Source organism: Schistocerca gregaria, chromosome 3 (genome assembly GCF_023897955.1).
Source record: "Schistocerca gregaria isolate iqSchGreg1 chromosome 3, iqSchGreg1.2, whole genome shotgun sequence".
NCBI lineage: Eukaryota > Metazoa > Arthropoda > Insecta > Orthoptera > Acrididae > Schistocerca > Schistocerca gregaria.
The window spans coordinates 281,723,230-281,751,228 of record NC_064922.1 but is presented as its reverse complement, the minus strand read 5'-3'; the positions used below and the strand labels follow the sequence as shown (position 1 = coordinate 281,751,228).

Below are 27,999 nucleotides of genomic sequence, written 5' to 3'. Positions count from 1 at the left end.
GAATCACAGAAAAATTATTTTACCTGTGGGTTTGTGAGAGCACCTGTCATGACTCTTCTCATTGCAGCACCCATTGCACTGAAGTCATGGAGCATTGTAAGATATAAGTCAGCATCTTGAATGGCAACTAGGTATGCATCTTGTATCCCCGATTTGCTGAAGTTAAAAAGAAAAATAAGTTAATAATTAAGTTTATCTGGGTGTTATAAAAATAATAAATGCTAAAATTAATGAAAACCTAGCTCCAAAATGGATGTATCAGCAACACAATCACTTGAAATTATGTAATCATTAAGGAGGTACTCTCACATGATTGTGCGTAATGCATTGGCCATTACTGTAATGTGTTACATATGGCATGGTGGTATCTGAAAGGTTCTTGTAAGAAGCTATTCGCACTGCCCATTATCAGAAACATACTGTCTAATCAAAGAAATACTAATTCTATCTCTCTGATTTATATTACGTTTCTAGGGTATATTCAGCCGAAACACAGAGCTGCAGAAAAATTATAATTACAAATGAAACACTTACCACCAAAACAAAATACTGGAACTTGGACAAAGTTATGGGTTGTAAAGAAGACTTACTTCCATCAAAACATCTGAATCCTAACTAATAAAAAAAGGATAAATTTTAATACTGATACTGGAAGGGCAGTGGGTATGTCTACAGACATGTTGTCCTTATCTGTACATAACATAAAAATTACTCAAATCCAAAAGATACTGTTGCAATATCATCCTCACAGACCATTGCAAACAGACATGCAGCCACCTACATAACTCTGTAGCTGTGCACTGCCAAAATGTTTGTGTGATGTTATACAACACAGTGTTCTACATCAGTAGCAGACTGGGTTGCCTCATGCTGTAGCACAATACTGTGTTTCTGTTGCTGGATACATGAAGGGAGTCAAACTGGAGCCGAGGAGCAAGTACATATCCTACCAGCTCAGCTGTTAATGTCATTATGTCAGCACTGTGCATTCAATCTGTATAGTCTCTGCATCAGTCATCGGTTAAATGTGTGGCCAAGATGCTACATTCTCATCAATTAGGCGAAGTCGCTGGAGTCACTGGACTACAAGCCATCAGCTAGCCCTGATGGTTCAGGCTCTGATCTGGAACCACCGAGGTAAGGCCACCCATTGGGTGCCATCACCTAACACTCCACCTAGTCTCTTGAAAGTCCAGGGTTTGACTTGACAACAGCGCACCTCTGCTAGCCACCACACAAGCAGTACACCAGTACAGTCTTAAGCTCACTGTAGTGTGAAGCTGGCATCTGACACGTCGACAAGGCCACCGTCATCGCCGGCCACTGTCATGCTGCCATAGCAACCTACTGCCTCAGCGTACACTCTCGCTGTCCACCACCCTGGCTAGTTCCTGGGCCACTCTCGTCTACCAACTGTACAGTAGCACCGATTAATAAAGAACATTGCTGTTGAGTGAGCTTTACTGTCTCTGCACACATAGCAGAGCAGTTCTGGAACTCCCAACCCACACCTCCCTGCACATATCACTTTGCAGAGCAGAAGTGTCCAACCTACAACACTGGTGTCAGCATACCGATCACAGTGCAACAGGACTGCCATATTTCATGTCAAATCACAGTGATCACTGACCTCATATAACAGATGTTTGCGAAAAATTGGTGTAAGAAACCACGAAATGAAAACAAAATAAATAATTTTTCCACTATTTTTTGATCAACACTTAGGAGAGCATTTTGGAATGTGGGTCATTTTCACAAATTGGTGTGCAGATACTGGATGGTTCATAAGTCTGTAACGACTGTAACTTTTTTATTTATCAACCTAATTTATTCAATTTGGTGTCAATGAAAATATATAAGGAACAATTATGATATAAAATTGTTAAAATGCTGGAATTAAGCATACAGATAACTACAAATCCACAATGACAGTTGTTTCTACAACCTTTCTTGTTACTATGCCTGACAATATAATTCGAATTCCTGCTAATAAAATAATGACTATCTGTCACTTCAGAAAATGGCAAAATGTGTTATACTTTTGCATAAACTGGAAGATCTGTACTTCTTCCGGAAAAATATTTGTGAACTTTATCCAAAAAATGTGTTACATTTATCACCAAAATGTAAAATTGATTATGCGTACTGCACATGTAAAAGAACCATACACTGAACTTTTGTGGAAATGTATTTAGATTCTGGAAAATGAGGAGTGTACGCTGCATTGCTCTTCTCAGTGTCCTGAATAATGGGAAATGTGAATTATTTCACTCAAGTTGTAATCCTTACAAGATTCCAAAAACACAATTTTTAAGGAATGGATCCCAATTGATCCACCTACACTGGACACATTAATGAAGAAAGTCAACAAATTTGTTCAGTATTTACTCCAAAAACTTTAAAACGAGGCACAACATAACTACATATTGAAATCTCAGGGTCGCTACTGAAAAACAAGCAATGAAAGACTCCCTGATATTTCATGCATCACTACAGTGGATTTTGCAGAAAACTATTGTTTACTTTGAGTTGGTAGAACATTCAAGTTACCCTTTACCCTTTTGTTGCATACAATAAAACAGATGACTGCATTAAATGAATGTTGTGTTTTATAAAAGATTGTTTGCAGCATGATACAAAAATATTCTGTTTCTCATAAAATTGCTCTTACCCTGAAACACATTCACTTCAATGATGGGAGTTCTGCACAATATAAAAACTTAATAAATTTGTAAATTTGTGCCATTACAAGCAAGGTCATAGATAACTACAGAAGGGAATGGCGGAAAAGCATGTGATGGAGTTGATGGTACTATTAAACATTTACAGTGATTATGTGATTTTAATTCAAAATGAGCTATTGACATTTGGCACAGAATGGTCAGCATGAGAAAATGTCAATCCAAAGGGTCCGGGTTCGATTCCCAACTGGGTCGGAGATTTTCTCTGCTCAGGGACTGGGTGTTGTGTTGTCCTAATCATCATCATTTCATCCCCATTGACGCGCAAGTTGCCGAAGTGGTGTCACATGGAAAGACTTGCACCCGGTGAATGCTCTTGGCACAACCCTTGTTCCAGCAAGACAAATATTTTATGTTATGTCAGAGTAGATAACAAAATTCACAAATACATTACAAAAACAGAATGAAACTGGTTCTACCATTCCAGGGACAAGAGTCAATCATTTTTTCAAACCACTAAATGAAAACAGGATGCTAATAAGGTGTGACCTATCAGCAAATGAATTTATACAAGTTCATCTTAGACTTCGTAACAGAGACTCCATCACTATTAAAGAAGAAACGTACATCACAGCTATGTACTGTATTTTACAGACAATAAGCAGCACTTTTTTCCTTGAAAACTTGCCCCCAACATTCAGGTGTGTCTTATACTCTAAATTAATATTAATCCAGTCTTTGATTTAAAATTCCCACCAGTCTTAAAAAATGTCCCTATATTCGATGCCGTGAGAAATCTATCTCCATCTGACAACAATGGATGCAACCGGCAACAGTGGTGAACCAAAGCAACAAACATGAGTTGTGGATATTCACAAACTTGCTAGCAGTGTCACCCTCCTGCCAGGCCATCACAAATGCAGAACACTGTCTAGCCTATGATGCTTCACTTCAGACTACAGTGTCAATGAACTTGAATAGAACGTGATTTGTGTTATTGGTAATGGTGCAATATTTTTGCTAGTAGCCAGTTTCCTAAAGCAAAAAAGAAAAGGTGTTCATATGACGTGGGCTATAAATTGAAAGTAATAGCATATGCAGAAGAACATGGAAACAGTGCAGCTGAACGGTGTTATGGCCCTCTGCCAACAGTGGGCTAGTGTGTGTGTGTGTGTGTGTGTGTGTGTGTGTGTGTGTGTGTGTGTGAGAGAGAGAGAGAGAGAGAGAGAGAGAGAGAGAGAGAGAGAGAGAGAGAGAGAGAGAGAGAGATGACTTACTAAAATGGATTCAAGGACTTAGTTGCAAACCAAAGCCAAAATATATCAGAAAATGTCACGATAGTGCGAAGAGAAAATACACTCCTGGAAATGGAAAAAAGAACACATTGACACCGGTGTGTCAGACCCACCATACTTGCTCCGGACACTGCGAGAGGGCTGTACAAGCAATGATCACACGCACGGCACAGCGAACACACCAGGAACCGCGGTGTTGGCCGTCGAGTGGCGCTAGCTGCGCAGCATTTGTGCGCCGCCGCTGTCAGTGTCAGCCAGTTTGCCGTGGCATACGGAGCTCCATCGCAGTCTTTAACACTGGTAGCATGCCGCGACAGCGTGGACGTGAACCGTATGTGCAGTTGACGGACTTTGAGCGAGGGCGTATAGTGGGCATGAGGGAGGCCGGGTGGACGTACCGCCGAATTGCTCAACACGTGGGGCGTGAGGTCTCCACAGTACATCGATGTTGTCGCCAGTGGTCGGCAGAAGGTGCACGTGCCCGTCAACCTGGGACCGGACCGCAGCGACGCACGGATGCACGTCAAGACCGTAGGATCCTACGCAGTGCCGTAGGGGACCGCACCGCCACTTCCCAGCAAATTAGGGACGCTGTTGCTCCTGGGGTATCGGCGAGGACCATTCGCAACCGTCTCCATGAAGCTGGGCTACGGTCCCGCACACTGTTAGGCCGTCTTCCGCTCACGCCCCAACATCGTGCAGCCCGCCTCCAGTGGTGTCACGACAGGCGTGAATGGAGGGACGAATGGAGACGTGTCATCTTCAGCGATGAGAGTCGCTTCTGCCTTGGTGCCAATGATGGTCGTATGCGTGTTTGGCGCCGTGCAGGTGAGCGCCACAATCAGGACTGCATATGACTGAGGCACACAGGGCCAACACCCGGCATCATGGTGTGGGGAGCGATCTCCTACACTGGCCGTACACCTCTGGTGATCGTCGAGGGGACACTGAATAGTGCACGGTACATCCAAACCGTCATCGAACCCATCGTTCTACCATTCCTAGACCGGCCAGGGAACTTGCTGTTCCAACAGGACAATGCACATCCGCATGTATCCCGAGCCACCCAACGTGCTCTAGAAGGTGTAAGTCAACTACCCTGGCCAGCAAGATCTCCGGATCTGTCCCCCATTGAGCATGTTTGGAACTGGATGAAGCGTCGTCTCACGTGGTCTGCACGTCCAGCACGAATGCTGGTCCAACTGAGGCGCCAGGTGGAAATGGCATGGCAAGCCGTTCCACAGGACTACATCCAGCATCTCTACGATCGTCTCCATAGGAGAATAGCAGCCTGCATTGCTGCGAAAGGTGGATATACACTGTACTAGTGCCGACATTGTGCATGCTCTGTTGCCTGTGTCTATGTGCCTGTGGTTCTGTCAGTGTGATCATGTGATGTATCTGACCCCAGGAATGTGTCAATACCTTCATGGGACAATGAATTCACGGTGTTCTTATTTCAATTTCCAGGAGTGTATTATCTTTTCTTTGTTTTATTATTCAACACAAAAAGAAAACCAGTGTGGAACTAAGCTAATAACAAATATGGATGAAGCCCCTCTGACATTTCATGTGCCGAGTAACAGAACTGTTACCAAGAAAAGTGCTAACCTGTAACTATAAAAACAAGTGGACATGCAAAAATGCACTACACTGTTGTCCTTTCTTGTTGTACTCCAAGTACTAAACTTAATCCAATGATCATTATCAAGCACAAAACAATGCCAAAATCTTCTGAAATGTTGCCAGATGTTGATTAGGTACATGAAAATGGTTGGATGGTGGTGCTGGTATGAAATTATGGATTAACAGAGTGTGGTAGAGAAGGAAAAGAGGTTTCTTGAAGAAAAGTTCTCTTCTTGTGCTAGGTCAGTTTAATAATCATTTGAAAACTTCTGTGAAAGATAAACTGAGACAGGAAAATACAGAGCTTGCTGTTATTCCAAGAGGACTTACTTCACAATTGCAACCTGTTGATGTCTTGATAAATAAACCATTTAAAGCATATGAGACGGAAATGTAACAAATGAATGATGATGGATGAACCCGACATGAATTCACAGCAAAGCAAGCTTTAAAATACCTACAATCAAACAAGGATGTCTGTGGATAAACAGTCCTGATCTAGAGTGCAAAAAGACATTATTGTTACATTTTTCAAGAAGTAACACTCTCAATGGCAATGAAGACCATCTAACCTCAGGATGTGAATATGGACAAGGAAAAACAAAATCACGGATTTCCCAGTTAAAAACAGACTCTCCCCAAACCGGAAAACACACTTCTTCTAAGGTGAAAAATAAACTTTTTCACAATAAGTGGCAGTATATTTTCCCTCGGAGCTGTAAAAATATCAATCCTTTGAATGGTAAAGGTTTTACACACCAGTGGGGAACTTCAGAGAACAAAAAAGCTCAGAAAAAATTTTGGAAAGATCTTTGGTGTGCAGCAACATTTATGCAGCATAGTTTCATATTATGATATGCTGCATACTTTTGTATTTGTATTATGAAAATATAGATTCGAATTCCACCAAAAATTGCACGTTAGTTTATGAAGCACAGAAAGCTAGACTGACAAGTGCTTTCATAATTCAATCATAGTTTATGTCGTGTGATCTCGCCAGCCAATGACAGCAGATATACAGAGCATAGGAAACTTGATGTAGCCAGCCAATAGCAACATCACTGTTAAGTAGTGTGAACACACAAATAAGAAAAGTTAATGGTTTAAATTAATGTACATAGTGTAGCTACAAGAAAAATTAAGATTTCACATATAATATTGTCTCAGAGTGTTGCTCTTTACGATACATCACACAAATGTGCCAGTAAAATTTTAAATAACGACATTAATGTTTGGTCTTCTGTGCCGTAAAGTCCTCGAAGTGGCTAGTCATCAATGTGTTAAGTTTTAAGAGTCAAACACTCTGTGATTTAAGGGTATACGGAATGAGTTTTTCGATGAAAAAAATCGATTTTTGGGTAAATGTATTTTCAAAAAATTTAGACTCTCCCATTTAATATCATGAACAAAATATTTGGATGACGTGAATAGAACTATTTTAATTAATTTTTTACAATAAATTCGACGCACGATGTTCCGCACCTTGTATATGAGATGCGAAATATACCTGATATAGACACCCTTGCCAGAGATATAATTGAGCACAAGAGAGTTAGCTTTTCTGTTGGCTACACTTCTAGACAGTTGACAGTAGATTCTGCACCATTTGTATTGTTTCCTTTGTAAGTACATCCATGTCATTGTTGTGAAAGTCTTATGTGGAGAAGTCATTGAGTTTTCTTGCTGGGACTACAAAATATGATGTAATTAATGCCTCTTTATCATCAGACGTTTTGGAGAACAATGTGTGCTGCAAACAATGTGGAAAATGTGGTGTTTCATTGAAAACAAACTTACATATAGGACTTGCTTGTGAATTAGAATTGATGTGCAGTTATTGCAAACACAGTGTTACTTTCTTCAATTCCTCACATGTTACTGCAGATACAGGTAAACTATACGATATAAACATTAGACTGGTTTATGGATTATGGTGTATAGGAAAGGGCAGGGCTGCAGGTGCCATGTTGTGTGGTGTGATGAACCTCCCTCCTCCACCTTCAAAATTTAACAAACACATAATTGCAAATAGGCTCTGCTGTAGAAGATGTGTCACAGGAAAACATGAAAGATGCTGTTGAGGAAGCAGTTGTTGAAAATAATTATAGCAGAGACTTGTCCATGACAAATTACTGTGGGTCAAGTGGTGGTATGGAAGTTGCTGATGTAAGAAGTATTTATCAGTGCTCAGTAAAATGGTACAACGTTAGATACATAAATTATCTTGGAGATGGTGACTCAAAGGCTTTCAAAGAAATTGAGGAACTGAGATCCTATGGTAACGATGTGAAAATTTCCAAACTGGAGTGTGTTGGCCGTGTTCAGAAAAGGATGAGATCAAGACTTCGACGGCTCAAGGCTAGCATGAAAGGCAAGAAATTGAGCGATGGAAAAACTTTAGATGGGAAAAATAGACTGACAGATGCTACAATAGATCATATTCAGAAGTGCTATGGTCTAGCAATAAGACAGAATACAGCAGACGCAGAATTAAAGAGAAGAGCAGTCTGGGCTCTGTTTTTCATACAGCTTCAAACAATGAGAATCCCCAACATGGGCTATGTCCAAAAGGAGACGATAGTTGGTGCAAGTACAACAGAGGCAAGGAAATTAAGAAACAATACAATCACCCTCATCACCTGACACCTGCCATAATGGATGAAATAAAACCAATATTCCGAGACCTCGCAGGTATTAGTCTACTAAAGAAATATCTTCATGGCCGGACTCAAAATCCAAATGAGTGTGTGAACCATGTGATATGGAATAGACTACCTAAAACTGTGTTTGTGGGTATAAACACACTTCACTTTGGCGTTTATGATGCTGTTTCATCATTCAATCAGGGAAATATAACAAAGTGCAAAGTTCTGCAGAAGTTGGGGCTCTGTGTAGGACTACGAACTGCCGCAGCTATGCTTTGTTTGGACAAGGAACGGCTAAGGTCTTCAGATAATGCCATAAAAGTATATTCAAAGATGGCTAGACAGCATAGCAAACCCATTAAGAGGAAGCTGTTGGACGATTCTGGTGATACAAGCTATGGAGCAGGCTTGTACTGAAGTAAAAACTTTGAAGCTAATTTCCTGTAACTTTAGTTTTTTTGTGTATAAGGTACATTTTCTCAGGGCCTATTTATAGTAGAAAGATGAAATTTTCTGTAGTTGTTCCTTAAGACCTTCTAATATATCTGAATTAATAGATATGTGGAATTATGTTGTATTAATGGATGTAAATTTTAAAATACTTGTTAAAATGTATAACTTTTTTAACATTTACAAAAAATAAAATATCTGAAAAACTATACATTATTTTCTCAAAATTAATAATTCAGCATAGAAGCAGAACATCTCTCTGCGTTCTGTGAAAAAAATCAAGAGTATCGTCCAAATAACAAATGAGAAAATGTTCCTAACTTTTAGCTCAATTTAACATTGTAAGTATAGGGTGTTCCGTATACCCTTAAGAAATCCATTGCACATTCATACACATAACATAATTCATCTTGTGTAAAGGGAAATTTACTTTGAAACTAATGCTTTTCAAAGCACCATTCACAGTATTTTCCCATGACCTGTTAGAAAAAACTTACTTTCAGCAGTTGCCATAGCGCGCCAGTAAACAGGTGTCACTGTGCATGGGCAGCTACGATGATGTAGGAAGCCCATATGCTCGTACATATACATATAGTTTTAAGAGACCTTACATTACATCATAAAGGAAACAGGACAGCGGAGGATACTCTTAAGAGCACCAGAATTTCGTAAACCATACTAAAATGCATAATTTGGCTTAAAGTGCACATTAATATGTCCAGATTTACGATGAAGTAGGCCCCAACCTGATATTAAGTTTTTCGGTACAATTTTCATGAAGCAAATTTTCTTGGAGTACCAGTACTGTACTATCTCATGTTTGGTTCTTTATTATGGCATAATGCCACAAGTGCCAGAAGGTGAAAATGTGCACCTGCCTCTGGGGAAAAGATTAATAATAGCCACATTTATTTAGCATACTGACAAAAATAACTACTTCACTGTTCTACAAGGCTGTTAATGCTTGATGCCAAAAGTGTGCAAATAAAATAAAATCAGAGATCAAGTGGATCTTCTCCAGTTCATTTATGGCCGCTTCATGACTGTTGGAACCCTTATCAAAATATTTTACTGACTTTCAGCCAGTATGCCCATACTCATGCTAGCACTGCTGCCCCAGTTTATCATATTTCGGGGAAAGCATGAGATGATGTGTTACCATTCATAGACAACTTGTTAGCAGCCACTAAGCTGGGATGCTGATCAAAGGAACAAGTTTTACACATGGTTCAATTGCATTTGGTGTGATTTGCTAAAACATACTTAATGTATAATGATGAGCTATGGAACACACCAACATTTGAAATTCTGGGGTTGGGTATGGTGCAGCGACATGGAGGGAAAAATAGCAGGAGGTATTCTAGAGAGAAACTGCACAATGTGTTCCAGAAACTGGGGTAGTCAATTGAAAACTTCGTGGATAGAATTAAAAAGCTCAATGTCAACACACAAGTTTACACAAAGTGATAACTACAGAGTCCTTTACAGAACCCTTCCCACAAGAGGCAGAAAAAACAGTGTTACACACATTTTTTGCAGAGGTTACTACCTGATGTATCAAGGAAAGTACAGGCAGAGTTCCTTAAGAACTTGGCCAAAGTTGTAGCAACTGCAATGGCATTGGAAGAGATTGACGCTGTGACCCGAGTTCGGGATACAAAACAAGTTTTCACCACAAGTATTAAATGTTACAAGTGAGGATGAACAGATCACATACGGCAGAGTGCCATGAACCACAATGTACGAAATGTGGGCAAATAGGACATCCAAAATGGTACTGCAGGTAAAAGCCTGACAGGGACAGGATAGGTGGACATGAGGTGGGAATAGTAAATCACTGTCAAATGGCAATAGGGGCTCCAGATTTGGTGTGTGGTATTCCCAGTAAATATAAACACAATCCAAACATATGCTGTGGCAGAATTTTACCTTGACAGCTTAGTGGATGGAAGGTGAGCTTTTATTGGGCATGGGTTTGCAAATGTTCCTGTCGAGTTTGGACCCGTGGGGAATAAGAGGTTTGGCCTACCACGATGCAGGTTAAGAAGTGGATGGAAATGACCTGCATTCACTGGGTTCAGCATTGTAGAGCTTCTGGGTTGGGGAAAAAGAGTTCTGCAGTCGTGGGGAAGTTTTGTCTCAGAGGCGATGGTTGCTGCATAGTCTTGATGTTAGAGTTATAGCTTAAACATCATGCAAAAGTCAATTAAAATTGGTGCACAGTAAAGCTGGACAGGGCAGCATTCTGTTACAGTACTACTGCTGAGAATACTGAAAAGCTGTAATACAAGTCCTCAGATGTGGGGCGCAGTGACCATATTTCAATGCCTTTTACATGGAACTTTGCAGGGACTGAAACCTAGGCAATGTAATTTAGATGACATAACTGCATTCACAGTTCTTTAGAATCAACTAGCTGAGATAAATACTAGAAGATATAGGGAAACTACTGTGGCTGGATGTAGGAACTAGTTTTCAGGTAAAGGTACTGTGTGTTTTAGAGCCATTAAACTACAATGAAAAATTTGATAATGTAAAGGGCTTCATTTTCAGGAGCGTTATACACATACAGAGGTTACAATGGTGAAAAACTTGCTTTTAGTGTCAGATAATTTTGCGAGTGCACACACGGAATTGTCCAAGGGATTGATAGTCGCCAATTTGGAGACATTGCTTCAGCTGATCTAGACAGAACAAATTCAGACCCAAGCTTAAGCAAGCTGCCAGTTTAGCTGCATTATGAAGGAAGGTACCACAACTGGAAGCAGCAGAAGATAGCAATGGAGTGGTTTTTGTTATAATATTAGGACATGTTTAATCCTCAGGGGTCATAGCATGCATCCCCGGTAACAACATAACATCCCGATTCTGAAGGAACTGCTTGTGTATTGTAAACTGTATTGTACATCACATCACCTGCAACCAGTGATGGGAAAAATTATTAATCAACAGTTACGAGATGGTATTATTGAGAACAGTACCAGCCCCTGGAAAGCACCAGTGGTAATTGTCCCAAAGAGAAATGCAGATGGGAAGAAGGCATATTGCTTTTGTTTTGACAATTTGCATCTAAACAAGCATATCGTAACAGATGCTTATTCAGTTCTAATTATAAGGGAAGCTTTGGCCAATCTGGGCAAAACAGACATTTTTCTAATATGAATCTGCGTAATGACCATCACCAGTTAGAGGTAGCACCAGAAGATTACCCAAAGACAGCATTTACGATCCCATGAGGAGATTATGAGTATCACCATATGCCATATGAATGACATGTAGCCAAACAATATTGGTAGCAAACATGCAGGCAGAATTTAGAGCAGTATGTAAAGAAATGTGTATCATACACACAATAAGCTGAATTAACTCATCCACATATTCAACTTCAAATATTACCAGAAGCCAGCAAACCATTTGAGATGACTGGTTTGGATAGCTTAGATCCTTTAGGGCAGATACTAGCAGGGAAACATTCCATGTCACTAATAATACATCAGTTATTATGCTACAAAGAAATGATACTATTTCAAATCAACACGCTGACACAGTGGCGAAACCCATGGACAATAATTATAAACTTAAGTTTGGTGCGCCACAGACACTTTTTCGTTGGTTGTTTGGTTGATTTGGTGAAGGGAACCAAACAGCAAGGTCACCGAGGTCATCAGTCCCATCGGATTAGGGAAGGATGGGGAAGAAAATCTGATGTGCTCTTTCAAAGAACCACCCTATCATTGACCTGTATCGATTTAGGAACATCACGTAAAACCTAAATCAGAATGGGTGATGCAGGTTTGAACCGCCATCCTCCCGAATGGGAGTCCAGTGTGTTAACCACTGCGCTACCTCGCTAGGTCAGGTGCTTCTTACACAACAATGCACTAACTTCATATCAGAACGAATAAAGTAACTTACAAGGGAAACTCTGCAGCATTCTTCCCTCAGATTTAGTGGCAAGATGGCCCAGTGGACAGTCCATCAAAAACTGAACACAGATCAAGCATGAAAACAGGAAAAAGGTGCACTGAACTGTTGAAAAAGAACCAAAATAGAAATAGTGAATGTCCATGCTCAAGCCGTAATGTCCATTTGCAACAGTGAGGTGTAAGGAAGGGACCTCCAGATGTCCAACTTTATATCCTATTTGTTCTACACAAGTATCTCCTGTTATGACTCGTGTGTTAAGTTTTGGAGGTGTTGACCCTTGAATTCCTTTGTTGTAACATAGTTCACAGCCTATGTGGCAGTGTCCGAGCAGGCACATTGGGGGAAGTGGTTTACTAGCTTTCGGGAGCTCCCACATTAGGCACGTTATGGAGCCCCTTAGGCAGATTGCGTACAGGGCTGGCAAGAAAGTCAATGTGTACTTGGTATGTCTGGCAGGGACACTCATTTGAGATGTGCAAGAGGCCTTGCCTGAGGCACCTGAGCATGCAGTTTAATGCAAACAGTGGCTCATGTTGGCAACAACAATGCCTGTCACTTGGGTTCTGAGGCCACCCTCACTTCATACAGGTGGGTGGTAGAGGTTGTGAAGGCTGCTGGCCTCACGGGCATTGTGCAAACAAAGCTCACAATTTGAAATTTGAGTCGGTTGGTGTCCTTTAGTTTGGAGCCACGTGGAGAGACTGCCCTTGCTAGGGCACGGGTGCACTACACAAAGGGAGCAGCCAATTGGGTTGCAGAATACTTGTGAAGTGCACATGGGTTTTTTTTTAGGCCAAGGTTCAGGTTCTCTGATGAACACTTTCCAGACGACTCACAGATAGTGAAATCAGACTGTGTTCACAGTAAAGGCACTTCGAATGTCAGGATTTTATCACTAAATTTTCGAAGCATTCATAACAAAGTTCCTAAGCTTAGTGCCCATTAGGAAACTTCTCACACTCAAATTACTCATGGGACCAAGAAATGGCTGAAACTTGAAGTAAAAAGCTCTGAGTTATTTAGCAATTCGCAGAACATATATCAAAAAACAGATTAGATGCCATAGGACAGGGTGTGTTTGTTGCAGTTGACAAAAATATTATCTCTCCTGAGGTTGAATTTGAGTGTGAAAGTGAAGTTATCTAGTTTTGTATAACAGGTCTAGGCGAAATAAAGTAAATTTTTGGATGTTTTGCCAGCCACATGATTCCATTGTGATGGTTTCAAAGCCACTGACAGGAAGTCCACAGTCAGTAGGGCGGAAATACCCAGATCCTGCAATACTAGTTGGAAACGACTGTTAACATATAGACAGGGACATCTATTGATTCATTGCCACAGGTACGGACAGACAGTCTTGCAAAGTTCTTTTGAATATGTTTTCAAAAATCTGTCTTAGGCAGCTAGTTCAACAACTCACACACAAAAGAAATATTTTAAGACTTTATAGCTACAAACAGGACTGACCTAATCAACAGCATCAGTACAGAGACAAGGATTAGTGACAATATCATCACAGAGACTTCGGTTACAAATGTTAATGAAACAATCAAGAAAGCTAGGAGAGTATTTGTGCTAGAAATAGCGGATAGACAGTTGTTAACATCCCACTTATAACATGATTTAGTTCCACTACAATGGGCGTAGAGCAATTAAGGGAACAATTTCAATGAACTGTAATTCATCCTTTGGAGAAGTATATGCAAAGTAAGTGGATTAAGGATGGAAAAGACTCACAGTGGTGTAACAATGAAATTCGAAAAATATTGAGGAAGCAAAGGCTGTTGCACTCTGGTTTAAAAGAATGTACAAATGGCAACAGGCAAAAGTTAACAGAAATTTGTGCAGCTGTAAAATGACTGATGTGGGGCACATGCAACAACTACCGCCGTCACACTTTAGCAACAGATTTAGTCAAGAATCCGAGAGAATTCTGGTCCTACATAAAATCACTAATTGGGGCTAAGGCTTCTATCCAGTCAAGTGTTGACCAGTCTGGTGTGGCAGAAGCAGATAGCGAAAGTAAAGCCAAAGCATTAAATTCACATTTAAAAAATTGTTTATGTAGGAGAATATTACAAACATACTGTCACTTGACTATCCCACAGATTCCTGTACGGAGGATATAGTAATAAGCATCCTTGGTGTAAAGAAACAACTGAAAGCTAATAAATCACCAAGTCCTGATGGAATCCCAATTTGGTTTTCCAAATAGTTCTCTGCAGCAATGGCCCCTTACTTAGCTTGCATTTATCACCATACTCTCTCCCAGTACAAAGTTTCAAGCGGCTGGAAAAAACACAGCTGATTCCTGTATATATGAAGAGCAAAAGAATGAACCCACAAAATTACAGAGCAATACCTTTAAAATCAGTCTGCCGCAGAATACTTGAACATATTCTCAGTATGAATAAAATAAATCTCCCTGAGAGGGCGAAGCTTCTGTCCACAAATCAGCATGGTTTTAGATAGCATCACTTGTGTGAAACTCAGTTTGCCGTTTTCTCATACAAAATCCTGCAAACAATGGATGAACAGCAACAGGCCGATTCCCTATTTCTAGATTTCGGCAAAGCATTTGACATGCTACCACATTGCCGACAATAAGCCGAAGCCCAAGTATACAAAACAGGTTTCCAGGTATATGGTTGGCTTGAAGACTTCTTAAGTAACATAACCCAGAATGTTGTTCTCAAGATCATAGACAACAGTATCATCACAACTGCCCCAGAGAAGTGTTACACGACCACTGTTATTTTGTAAATACATAAATGATCTGGTGGACAGTGTTACCAGCAGTCTGCACTTGTTTGCTGATAATGCTACGATATGTGGGAAGGTATCATTATTGAGTGACAGTAGGAAGATACAAGATGACTTGGACAAAATTTCTAATTCATGTGATGAATGGCAGCTAGATCTAAATATAGAAAAATATAAGTTAATGCAGATGAGTAGGAAAAACAAAGCCATAATGTTCGAGTACAGCATTAGTATTGTGCTGCTAGACATTCACACGGATTGATTATCTAGGCATAATGTTACAGGTGTATAAAATGGAATATGCTAGTAAAGATTGTTGTAGGGAAGGTGAAGGGTCAACTACAGTTTATCAGGAGAATTTGAGGGAAGTGTGAGCCATCTGTAAAGGAGACCACATATAGGATACTAGTGCAACCCATTGTTGAGTGCGTGACACATGTTCGGGATGCGCACCAAGACAGAATTGGGCTGCTAGATTCGTTACTGGTAGGTTCGAACAACATGAAAGTATTATAGAGATGCCACTGGAACTCTTTTCGAAGGGCACCACTGAGAAAATTCATAGAACTGGCATTTGAGGGTGACTGAAGAACAGTTCTACTGCTGCCAATGTACATTTTGCATAAGACCCATGGATATATATAAACAGTCATTTTTCCCCTGGCTCTATTCACAAGTGGAACAGGAAAGGAAATTACCCATAGTGGGACAAGGTACCCTCTGGCTTGCACCATACGGCGGCTTGGGAGTACGTATGTAAATGTAGATCAACTAGGTGAAGCCTCTAGTCCACAAGCCATTGGATAGCCCATTGGGCAGTGTTGGCTAAGCATTCCTGACTCTGTGTTCACTGTGGTAGTGGAGTTGTATCTCATAGTGACCTGCACATGCCACTTTGGAGGCAGAAGTTATCATCCTGCAACACTGACCTCAGCATAGTGGTTATAGCACAATTCGACCACCAAAATTCATGTTCCTGGATGTCTGTCATTGCCCAAGTGCACATTCAGTAAGAATAAATATGGAGTGCAAAAATGGAGCCACATCTCAAACTCTTCAGATTATTGAATATTGTGTTTAACAGCTCCTTGAAAGTTATGCCACAATAATAGACTACAAAACACACAAGCTTAAAACATTAACAATTTACAGACAATTTGTAGGAAATATCTTAAGCTTCATAAAAGCAGTTAAGAGACAGTTTTCATAGGTGAAATGGCTCATGAGTGAATAGTCAGATGTCAGTGTCCATTGTACTCAACTTTTTGGCAGGCAACCAAGTTGCCATCATCAGGCGTACTGATGAACTTAATGTTTAGGGGGCCCGTACTTTTAGCACTTCCTTCCTTCCCTCCAATCTGCCCTCCTATGCCCCGACCGTGCCCAGCATCTCTTCCCGCACTCCTCCACCTGCTCTGTTCTAGGTGAACACCCAGGTATGTCTGCTGACAACACCTCTGCTGTTCCTCCACCTGCCATCTAAGCCAGTTCTTTGTGGGTATCTCCTTCCTCTCCATAATCAGACTAACTGTGGGTTCCCAGGCCTTATGAAGGATGTAGTCATTATGATGATTGATTAGCAGTTCTCTTACTTGAATATCGATATATTCTAATCCAGACATTTGTGTCAGAACCTTAACACTCTGCAACCCGCACGTCTCCCACAAATTTATTTGCTTGGCGCCAGCAGCACTAATTCGGATTACTTGGCTTGTCACCGGCCATTTTTGACATCATCAGGAGATTATAAATTGTTAATTTTTACTAATATCATTAGTTTTCGTAAGTTCCCAACCCTGTTCCCTTACTTTCATGAAATTTTGAAGATATACATATTTAAATAAATATTTTTTTTGTTTCATATATCTGTTTATTTGCATTGTCTTTGGTACTTAGTATTTCTCTTTCATACAATACCCAGAAAAAGTCTCCAGGACGTAATGCAACTCCACAAGACTTGCATATTAAGTTGTTTGTTGTTCTTTTCTTGTTCCTGGAACATACATGGCATTTTTTTGTTTTTGTTTATTCATTTCAGAAGTAAGTATTAATTGGTGTTACTTTATGACCAGAAAGTCTGTCAACAAGATCATGATGAGACGTACACGATGTAGTGACAACTTCCAAGTTTTGCTCAGAAGCAAGTACATGGTCTTTTATCCATGAACCAGACACTTTCAATAAAAAATCATGAATTCAGAGACTTGTGTTCTGTATTGAAATATTGACAGGTATGGAATGCATTAAATAATGTGCAATTAAAAAGGTACATGCAAACCTTTTTCCACCATTTTATAGTTTTTCTGTATACAGGGTAATAACTCAAATGTTGGTCTGCCCGATCCACTCCTTTCATGTGTTTGTTGTTGTGTAATACTGTCAGTTTTTTTTAATTTTTTTATTATTTTTTTTATCTGTGTTACTGGTTTTTCTACACTTTCTTCGAGTGTCCGTCATATTGGCATTATATATTGTAGAGATCATTCATACTGTTGTTAGTTTTCGAAGCTCTCCATACCTGTATGAGTACTTCACCTTTCCGTTGATGACAAGCTTCAAACATATTGACTTTTGCGTGTTTTATTTCTCCAGAATCCTCTATTCTGCCATATCGTTCCACAAACTCAAATTTTCTCTTCAAGTAACTTCTCTTGCAAGTTCTGCACTGATACAATAATTATCCATGTAGAGGTGCTGCCACTTTCCATAAGAAGGTGTCAATAGTTCCATCACTGTTTTTGCTACCTGTCCAGTGCCAGAATATATCTTGAATGAGGAAATGTATCCCGTACTTGAATCACACAGAATCCAAATGAGTATGCCGTATTTCATAATTTTCGAAGGATTCTAAACTTTAAAATTTAACCGTCCACACCACGGTATCATTTCTTCATCAATTGAGATGTTTTGACTTAGAGTAAGAGTTTCTCTAAACTTTTTGGAAAAATAATCAATTACAAATTGTACTTTGAAAAGCCAGCCAACATTATCCAATTTATTATTGTTATCAAAAAAATGTAAAAATGATAATATTTGTCTGAATCAGTTGCCCAAACCAGGTTCTAAGTTCCAGTCCCATAGCGTCGACAAATTTGGCATTTTTTTAACCCAGTTTCCTTCCATTGCAATTTTGACTGTAGTACTTGTTGGTTTCGTTGCTAATATATTCAAATAGATCATTCCCAGTATACAATTCTATGATACCCGTGTTGCTCTGTGTATCTTTGGGAAATATATTTAGACCAAGAGATCCTTCAAATTTGTTATTGGTCCTTGGTAAATCTAAGTCTGATCACTGTGCACTGTCTTCTTCGTCTTATTCATCCGAATCAGTTTGCAACCATAGCATTCACTGAATTATTCTTGGGCATATTTCACTATCTTCTGATGATTCTGCTTCACTTTCATTTTTTTGATGTCCAATGTCTTCTTCCCAATCGGCCAAGTCATCCGGAACATCAGACAAGATGTCCGAACATTCATTGTAAATAATAGTATCGTCTCTCTTGTCAGCCATGATGAAAGGGCACAAATACTTATAAAAACAAAAAACTTGTTGGCATGTGTACACCAACAGAATGCAAAAGTGCTGTCGCTGGCCACTGCGCAATGCTATGCTCATGACTCCACTGTGGTATCGCCAGCCAGTGAGTGATACTATGCACACGACACCACTATGGTGTCACTGGCTGTTGACCGCTATTTCGCGGATGATACCACTGTGGTGTCGCCGGAAGACAGAGTATTAATATGATCATAATCAATTCTGCGTAATTCTTATACACAATATTCTGTGACTGCCAACTGGTTAGGCTGTATCAATCTGATGTGCCATTAGTATTTCCAGCAACGATCTTTGACAGTATGCAGTCTGACCTATATCTAGCCACTTTGGCAGGGTACCTGATAGACCCTCAATTTCCAAAGATCAAAGTTGTCTTTAACACTATCAAGAAGATTCTATGTCTAAGCTGGTGCGTGAAAGAGTGTCTTCACTTGGCATTTCCAGATAGTTGTACAGGGTGTGTAGGAAGTATAACTCACCAAATTTGCCCCTTCTTGTAGCAATTCTTCTAGAACACCATCCTTAGATGTTAAATTTTTTGGTTGAGACTTCCATTGTCAAAGTGAGACCTGTGTACCAATGTTCTGAAAACATCATCCCTCCATACTGGGTGGTGGTCTGTGCCACATGGTGTGCATCTTCTTCCAGTACAACGTGTGGCCCAATGTAATGCCACTTTTATTTTTAACAAGACATCCAGGAAGAGGAATGCTCTACCCACACACTTTTGTGATAAAATGTTCTGTTGTACGGTACTGAGATTTATGAGAAAGTTCTCTGGCTTGTCTCTCCCATGTGGCAATATGACAAAGCTGTAGTTTACATACTGGAAGAAACAGGCAGGTTTCCATTGGGCTGATTCCAAGGCTTTCTCCTTGAAAGAGCGAGGTTCTCTGCTACATCAAACTAACTTCAGGAGCAGATGGAAGAACAATAGACATGCCACTAGCATACATACTTGGGTACAAACCTTGGATGGAGCAATGTGTAAGTTAAAGGAGTGAGGGAAAAGATGCAGGACAGGGACGGCAAAAAGAATGGCATATCGTAGGGAAGGGAGTTGGAGATAAAAGTGCCACGCCAGCCTCTAAGCAGTATGTTCATCAGCGCACGTGATTATGGTAATATCATCACTTGCCAAAATATTGTGCCCATTGGACACAGACATCCGGCCATTCACCTGGGAAATATTTCATCATGAAGTATGTCAGGAGAAGCTGAAGAATCACAGTTTTCATAGGGTTATGCATATTTAACTGGCAAACCATAGTTTGTGGAGATAAACATTATTTTTCTTTCAGACAGTACTGACTGAGGGCAAATTCAGTTTTTGAGGTACAAATTTGGATTATTAGCCACAGCACAGTTCCCAACAAGGACCGAAGTGTGTAATGCAACAGCTGTTCAGAATTTGTTTGTAGACCCTGCCACCTTCAGTGATATAAGCAATATAACAAAAAGGTATAGCCAAACTTTCAGGAAATATTCCTCACGCACAGAGGAATAAAATATATGGACATTGAAAAGCTTTATTTCCATGTTAGAGCTAGAAGAGGAACTTCTTTGTGCAGCTGGTGACACCCTAGGGTCAGCATAAGTCAATTAGCTGCAACAAGTAATGTTGACCACTTGACTGTCTGGGGTGAGCCACATAAGAAACTGCTGTTTCCGTACCACATACAGTATGTGCAGGCACTATCAGCAACTGATTTTCCTTCATAGGTACACTTCTGTGAATGGTTCCTTCAACATTGTGTCAACCCTCAACTGTGGGAAGTGTTTCATTCTTTCATACTGTGCTGATAGGCTCATTTCCTACGTGTTTCCCACAATTAATGTGTGGAAGAACTGAAAACGTGCACAGAAAATGGGCTAACCCTCAAATATATAAGCTTACAGGTAAGTGTTGCCATCTGCTGTTGCGTACGGGAACTACTGAAATTGATATTGGTCTGACCCATAAATATTACATTAGGGAATTTAGGGGTGAGACCAATGTAAGTTTTGATAGTTCCCGTACCCAGCAACATATGGCAATGCTTACATTTGAGGGTTAGCCAATTTTTCCACGCATGTCTTCAAATGCAGAGACTGTGCTTATTTTTAATATGGAAATCAAGCATTTGCGGACCCATTGTCATATAACATATGAGTAAACTTCCCTGAAAGTTTGGCCATACATTTTGTTGCACCCTGTAGGTATGAAAGTTATAGTCGATCATTTATGTCACCACAAATATAACAAATCAATGGAACCTCACAGAGTGAAGTATTCATAAAGAATGCAAATTGACTCAGGTATTTTACTACACCTATAGCTAGCAAATTCTCAAACTTCACATCTACATGGAGAATGAACAGTGCTAATGAAGCACGTCCAAAAATAACTTATGCCAGTACGAAGAAAAGAAATATTTAATGGTGTATACTATGTATGCATTCTAAGAAGCAACCAAACAGGATTGTTTAGTATTGACTGTGTTGCCAACTTTAGCAAAGAAACACAGTGTTTAGTACAAGTATATCTATGAAAGCACAAAGCATACACAGAGTTAAGGATCACTAAAAAATTTTGTGTAACCAAGTTCGAAATAGTCTTATTTACAGAATCATTACACACATTAAACCTCAAATGTATGGTCACTTTCATAAAGCATACACTAAATGCCAGATTACACAAGGAACAGCTCTGTACAAATGAGGAATGAGTTGATTCTTACTCTTGTCATTTATGAATCTGAACACACTATTAAATAGTGGCAGCAGTTACTGCTGTTACAGTAAGTGTCACATCAAAATACACCTTTGCACAGGGAAAGCGTTATACGGTAAGCATGGAGAGGATGCAGTTAGTTTACACGTGGTGGCAGGTTGCAACAAAATTTCGATATTACCAAGCCTTATGAAGTGGTGCTGTGCACAACAACTATAACTACATCATCCCGACAGTAGACACTAATTGCAAAGGCAGCTATATTCACAAATAACAAAGAGTAGCTTGATTAATAAGGTAAAAAAACCATACTAATGTACAAATCCATGTAGAGTTACTTTTTACACACACACACACACACACACACACACACACACACACACACACACACACACACTCTCTCTCTCTCTCTCTCTCTCTCTCTGCAGTACCTGTGTTCGCGGAGATGTTGAAGCAGTCTCAGTATAATACGTGGCATTATAGCTTCTGCTACACACATCAGATCAGTAGGAGCAGAGGGTTTGTTGACTTGTGCCTTTGGTCCATGTCGATCACAAAACCTGTGCAATTGTATGAGAGATTAAATATGAAACATTTTGAATGTAGTTAATATTAATATGTAAAAGTGTAACAAGTTTCAACACTTAAGCTGTGACTGATTGGAAAAAGTTATCACTTTTATTTGGGTCTAACATGTTGCTTTTTAACTATGGTCTAATTGCTTAGGTAAAAATGGATTTAGAGAAACAACAGCTACGGCCCTGTTTGTGGTTTGACCTCGAAATTCACTGCAATTCAACCATCACTTGAAAACCTTTTCACTTAGGAATAATGGCTCAAAACCAAATGTACAATCTTGTTTTTGGTTTTCTGCATTTAACGTCTTCAAAAACAGGGATCATGACAACAGGTTTCAACACACAAACAATAACACCAACTAAAATCATATAATTCTTCTCTACAATTATTTGGAAGCCACATTAATAACACAATTTTAACACAAACAGTCATATTTTGTGTGTGTGCTTTCTACAGGACTCTCTAAGCTACTGAAACCAATAAGAAACATTACAATGTTATATATGTACGCTTTCAATTAGATTTATTTATTTAACTGAAAACTAGCTCCATGACCACTTATTTTGTCTTAAGACACGTCTATCATTGCAAAATAAAATTTTAGATGACATAAAAAAGGCTTGTGATATCAATATGTCAACTGCTCTCAATTTTTTAAAAGTTTCTTAGGGAATTGAAGGAAAATAGGTGTCTAGTCATGTTTCTTGTATCTCTAACACTCCTTTCCAGCACACTTTTGACTGTGGTAACAATACACACCCCGCTGTTGAATTTTTGAACAGTATCCATCTCAAAAGGACATTTTCCGCATATCAACAAAAAAGCTATGAAACTATAATTTCTACATAATTATGATGAGGTGGTATTTCTAGTCCATTGTTATCAGTGCCACAGCGCAAAAAAATGAGAGATTAACTACACACAACTTGAAACACCAATCAAATAATTACACAACTGGTCTACTGTTTCCAACAAATAGTAATGTTGAATTTCTAGGCTCACACTGCACAGAATATAGATTTATACCACTGTCTTTCTTTTATATTGGGAATAGTAAAGTAACAGTGTGCACACACTAATAATAACTAAGGGAAGTTTTGCACTTTTATATTAGGTAGGTGAAAATGAAGCTAAAAGGGTACAAATTTAAAGCTATTCAGGCTTATCTTTCAGTTGTTGTAAATGAAAAGTGTACTGATTGATATAAATATATATAATTCTAAACACATAAATAGGGAGAAGCTGAAATTAATGCACTGGGATTCATTGAATGGGCTGGCAGAAGAAAGTGTTAACTCTCACATTAGGCATGGTTAGAGTGATTGTTTTATCTGCTGTATTTTTGAATACACCACACGCCAAGTCACATGTGGCTCCACATGTACTGTTAGAAAACACTTTAGTACATAAACTGTAAAAACCGGTCTTGTGGGTTAGCACTTTCTACAGCAGACTCCACTTTGAAACAGTTTTTATCTGTTCTATTTATAAATATACAAAAAGTAACTTATTTTAAGTTTGTTACAAGAAATACTTCCACAATCAAATTTTTGGAAAGTTAAACAGAAACATAAAATTTGTTAAGTTGAAACTGCAATTGTTTATGGCATACCCCTGGCATGAGCTTCAGATGTAATGATGATCAATCAAATATTGACAAAAGATATGAGTGTTATAAACTTGTTAGGGAAACTATTAGGGTTCCTGGTTGGTGACAAACAAAACTGGTGTACCATGTTGTTGTGATCTTCAGTCCAAAGAGTGGTTTCAAGCAGCTCTACACACTAATGTAATGTGAACAATTATTCCAACCTATATTTGTCTGAAACCATTTTCTTGCATCCGAGCCATGGTCTCCCTCTAAAATCTTCACCCCATACTTCTTTCTGTTACAAAATCAGCTATTCCTTGGCACCTTAGGGTGTGTCATATTAACCAATCTCCACTATTAATCAAGTTGTGTGATAAATCTCTTCTTCCCTCAAATCAATTCAGTACTTTCTCATTAATAACTCGATCAACCTATCTAATCTTCTGCATTCTTCTTTAACACCAAAGTATCAAAAGCTTGTATCTTCTTTTTAAGACACTGTTCATTTTGTTCAACTACTCTGCAAAACCCCTTGCAACCTCTGCAATGTCCTCAGCAAATCTCAATGTATTGTGTGTTCCTGAGCTTGCCCAACACAGAGGCTCCATGCTGTCTCACTTCCTGCTTAACCACTGCCTCCCTTCTATGCCCTTCAAGTCTTGGAAATACAGTCTGATTTCTAGACTAGTGGTAACTTTCTGTTTCCTGTATTACATCCTCAGAATCCCCAAGAGAGTATTCCAATCAACATTACCAAAAGCTTTCTCTAAATCTACAAATGGTACAAAGGCAGGTTTTCCTTTCTTCAACCTATCTTCTAAGATCATTCTTAGGGTTAGTACTGCCTTGCGTGTTCCTTCATTTCTCCAGAACCCAAACTGACCTCCCCCGCGAATGGCTTCTACCAGTTTTGCCATTCTTATGTAAATAATAAGTGTCAATATTTTAAGGCTACAACTTATTAAACTGACAATTTGGCAGTATTCACATCTGTCAGTGCCAGCCTTCTTTTGAATTGGTATTATTATATTTGTTCTCCTATATTAGGATAATTTGCAAATCTCATTTATCTTGCACACTAGGTGGAATAATTTTGTCATGACTGGCTCTCTGTAAGGATCTCAGTAATTCTGATGGAATTTTATATACTCCTGGGGGGTCTTGTTTCAATGTAAGTCTTGCAGTACTCTGTCAAATTCTTCTTGCAGCATCAAATCTTCCATCTCATCTTCACCTACTACTTCTTCCCCTAAAACAACATTTTCTTCAAGTTAGTTTCCCTTATTTAGACTTGCTACTTATTTCTTCCAACTTTCAGTATTCCCTTCTTTGCTTAATACAAGCTTGGCATTTGAGCTCTTAATATTCATACTTTGGTTCTATTTTTTCCAGTGGTCTGTTTAGTTTCCCTATTATCAGCATTGGTCTTTCTCCTAATCATGCATGCAGTTTTCATCCAGCCATCAGTGTTTCACCATTTTGCCCTTCCTGTCAATACAGTTTTTAGACATTTGTATTCCCTTTGGCCTGCGTCATCTGCTGAGTTTTTATATTTTCTTCTTACATTAGTTAGGTTCAATACCTTGTGTGTTATTCAAGGACTTCTAATGGATCTTGTCTTTTTGGTTTCATGATGCTGTGTTGCCTTTACTATTTCATCTCTCAAAATTACCCATTTGTCTTCTGTTGTATTCTTTTACCCCATTTCTATCAATAGTTTGCTTAACGGTACCTTTGAAATTCTCAACAACCTCTGGTTCATTCAATTTATCCACGTTCGATCTATCTGCAATTTCTTCAGCTTTAATCCATAAGTCACACCCAAGACATTATGGTCAGAATCCACATCTGCCAATGTGAAAGTTTTGCAGCTTGTAATCTAGTTTCAGTTACCATCATGTAATCTATGTGAAATGTACTAGTGTCTCTGTGTTTCTTCCATGTATAAAAACTTCTCATTTGAATCTTAAAGTGTTAGCAATGATTAAATTATGTTTTGTGCAAAGTTCTAACAGGCGGCTTCCTCTCTCATTCCTTTCTTTCATCAGTCTTCTCCTACTGTTTTTCCATCTTGTCTTTTTTCTACTATCAGACTCCAGACTCCCACCAAAATAAAATTTTCATCTTTCTGAACTACTGAATAATTTCTTTTATCTCACCATACTTTCTTTCAGTCTCTGTAAAACGCAGAGCTAGTCAGCATGCAAACTGTTACTGTTGTAGGTGTTGCCTATGTATCTACCTCAGCCATGGTAATATGGTCAATATGTTATTCATAATATTACCCACATTGCTATTTCCTTTTTCATTATTAGACCTACTCCTGGTTGAATTTTTCTGATAACACTGCACTCAGATGACAGGGAGTCCTGTCCATCCTACCATGTCACTCCACTAATTCCCACTGTATCTAATTTCAACCTATCCACCTCTCATTTTAAATCTCTAGCCTACTTAACTAATTAAGGGATGTAACAGCACACACTCCAACTCACAGAATTCCAGTTTTGCTTTTCCTGATGACATCTTTCTGAATAATCCCGACCCAAAGATCCGAATGAGGAACAATTTTGCCCAAGAGGATGCCATCATCATTAAACCACAAAGTAAAGGCGCACATTCTCTCGATATATAAAGGCTGTCGTTTCCCCTTGTTTTCAACTGTTCATAGAGCCAGGAAGTTGCCTCGAAGTTTAGCAGTTGAGTAGAATTTGGCATGTCACATGGGTCAACTCAGGTGTCACTTGTTTCATCCATTGGCTCAGCTGCGTACGCAGCTCCTAGTGTATCCAACGTGATGAATCCGTTCTCACAGCAGGTAGACTGACACATCTGTGTCACTTGAAGTGGAGGGACAATGTGGAGACTGGTTGTGTGGCTTTGCCTATTGCCCTTTGAGTGAACAGGTCCAAGCAGGCACACGTACGCAGGGGTCTGCTATTTATCAGGAGCTCCAACATTAGGTGCATGATGGAGCCCCTTATGGAGACAGCATTCAGGGCTGGAAAGAAAGCCAATGTGTACTAAATACGTCTGCCAGGAGGGAGGGAGAAGCTCATTCAGGATGTAGGGGAGGCCTTGCCTGCAGAGTGCAGGAAGCAGTAATTTGCAAGTTGTATATCACACGAACAATGCCTTCCGCATGGGTTTTGAGGCCATCCTCAGTCATACAGATGGCTATAGGAAGTGGTGAAGCCTGCTGGCTATTGTGCAGGGTGCAAATGGAGCTAACAATTTGCAGCTTTGTTTCCAGAGTTGATTAGGGTCCTCTGGTTGTAGGACTTCCCTCGATAGGTCAGGGGTGCACAACACAAAGGAAGCAGATACTCAGGAAGTAGAATACTTGTGAAATGCATGTGGGGTTTTATTGGGCTAGGCGGTAATGTGATGAACAGTCATCAGACAGTACGCATATAGTGAAATAAGACTGCACTTAGAGTAAAGATTCTTTGACTGTTAAAACTTTATCAGCAACTTGTTGAAGCATTCGTAACAAAGTTCCTGACTTTACTGATGCCCACAAAAATTCTTGGGCTCAAATTATTATTGGGACCAAGAGCTGGCTGGTGCAAATTATTATTGGGACCAAGAGCTGACTGAAACCTGAAGTATAAAGCTCTGAAATGATTAGCAACTCATAGAACAAATACCAGAAAGACAGATTAGGCACCACATGAGGTGGAGGGAGGCTGCATATTGCAGTTGACAAGAATATTGTCTCTATTGAGATTGAAATTGACTGTGCCAGTGAAGCTATCCGGTCGCCTATAACAGGTCTAGATGAAACCAAGTTAATTGTTGGATGTTTTTACTGGTCGCCTGATTTTGCTGTGACAGTTTTTGAGTCATTCAAAGGAAGTCCACAGGCAGTAGCGAGTAAATGCCCAGATCATGCAAAACTAGTTGGAGGCGACTTTAACAACATACAGAGTATATGTTGTGACATCTGTGGATTCACTGCAAGGGGGGAACAAACAGATGGATGATGACGATGACAACGATGATACAGCAACAACAGTTACTAAAGTTAATAAATCAGTCAAGGCGGCTATGGAGGATTTCTGCTAGAAAGAGCAGAAAAGCAGTTGTTAGTATCTCACTTAGACAATGAATTGATGTTATTTAGTTCCAGTATGACAGACATAGAGGAATTATGGGCAAAGT

General features: G+C 39.5%; 1 protein-coding gene across 2 annotated transcripts in view; it reads right to left on the bottom strand.

The window, feature by feature from the left end:
• Nucleotides 1-27,999, bottom strand: part of LOC126355628 (E3 ubiquitin-protein ligase Ubr3) — a 259,907-nt gene that overhangs the window by 219,646 nt on the left and 12,262 nt on the right. For both annotated transcript variants that reach the window (XM_050005991.1, XM_050005992.1), the window contains exons 3-4: nucleotides 22,097-22,225; nucleotides 24-156 (exon numbers count right to left, since the gene is read on the bottom strand). In XM_050005991.1, coding sequence (XP_049861948.1) covers nucleotides 24-156; nucleotides 22,097-22,225 — 262 coding nt within the window. The remainder of the gene's footprint in view (nucleotides 1-23; nucleotides 157-22,096; nucleotides 22,226-27,999) is intronic.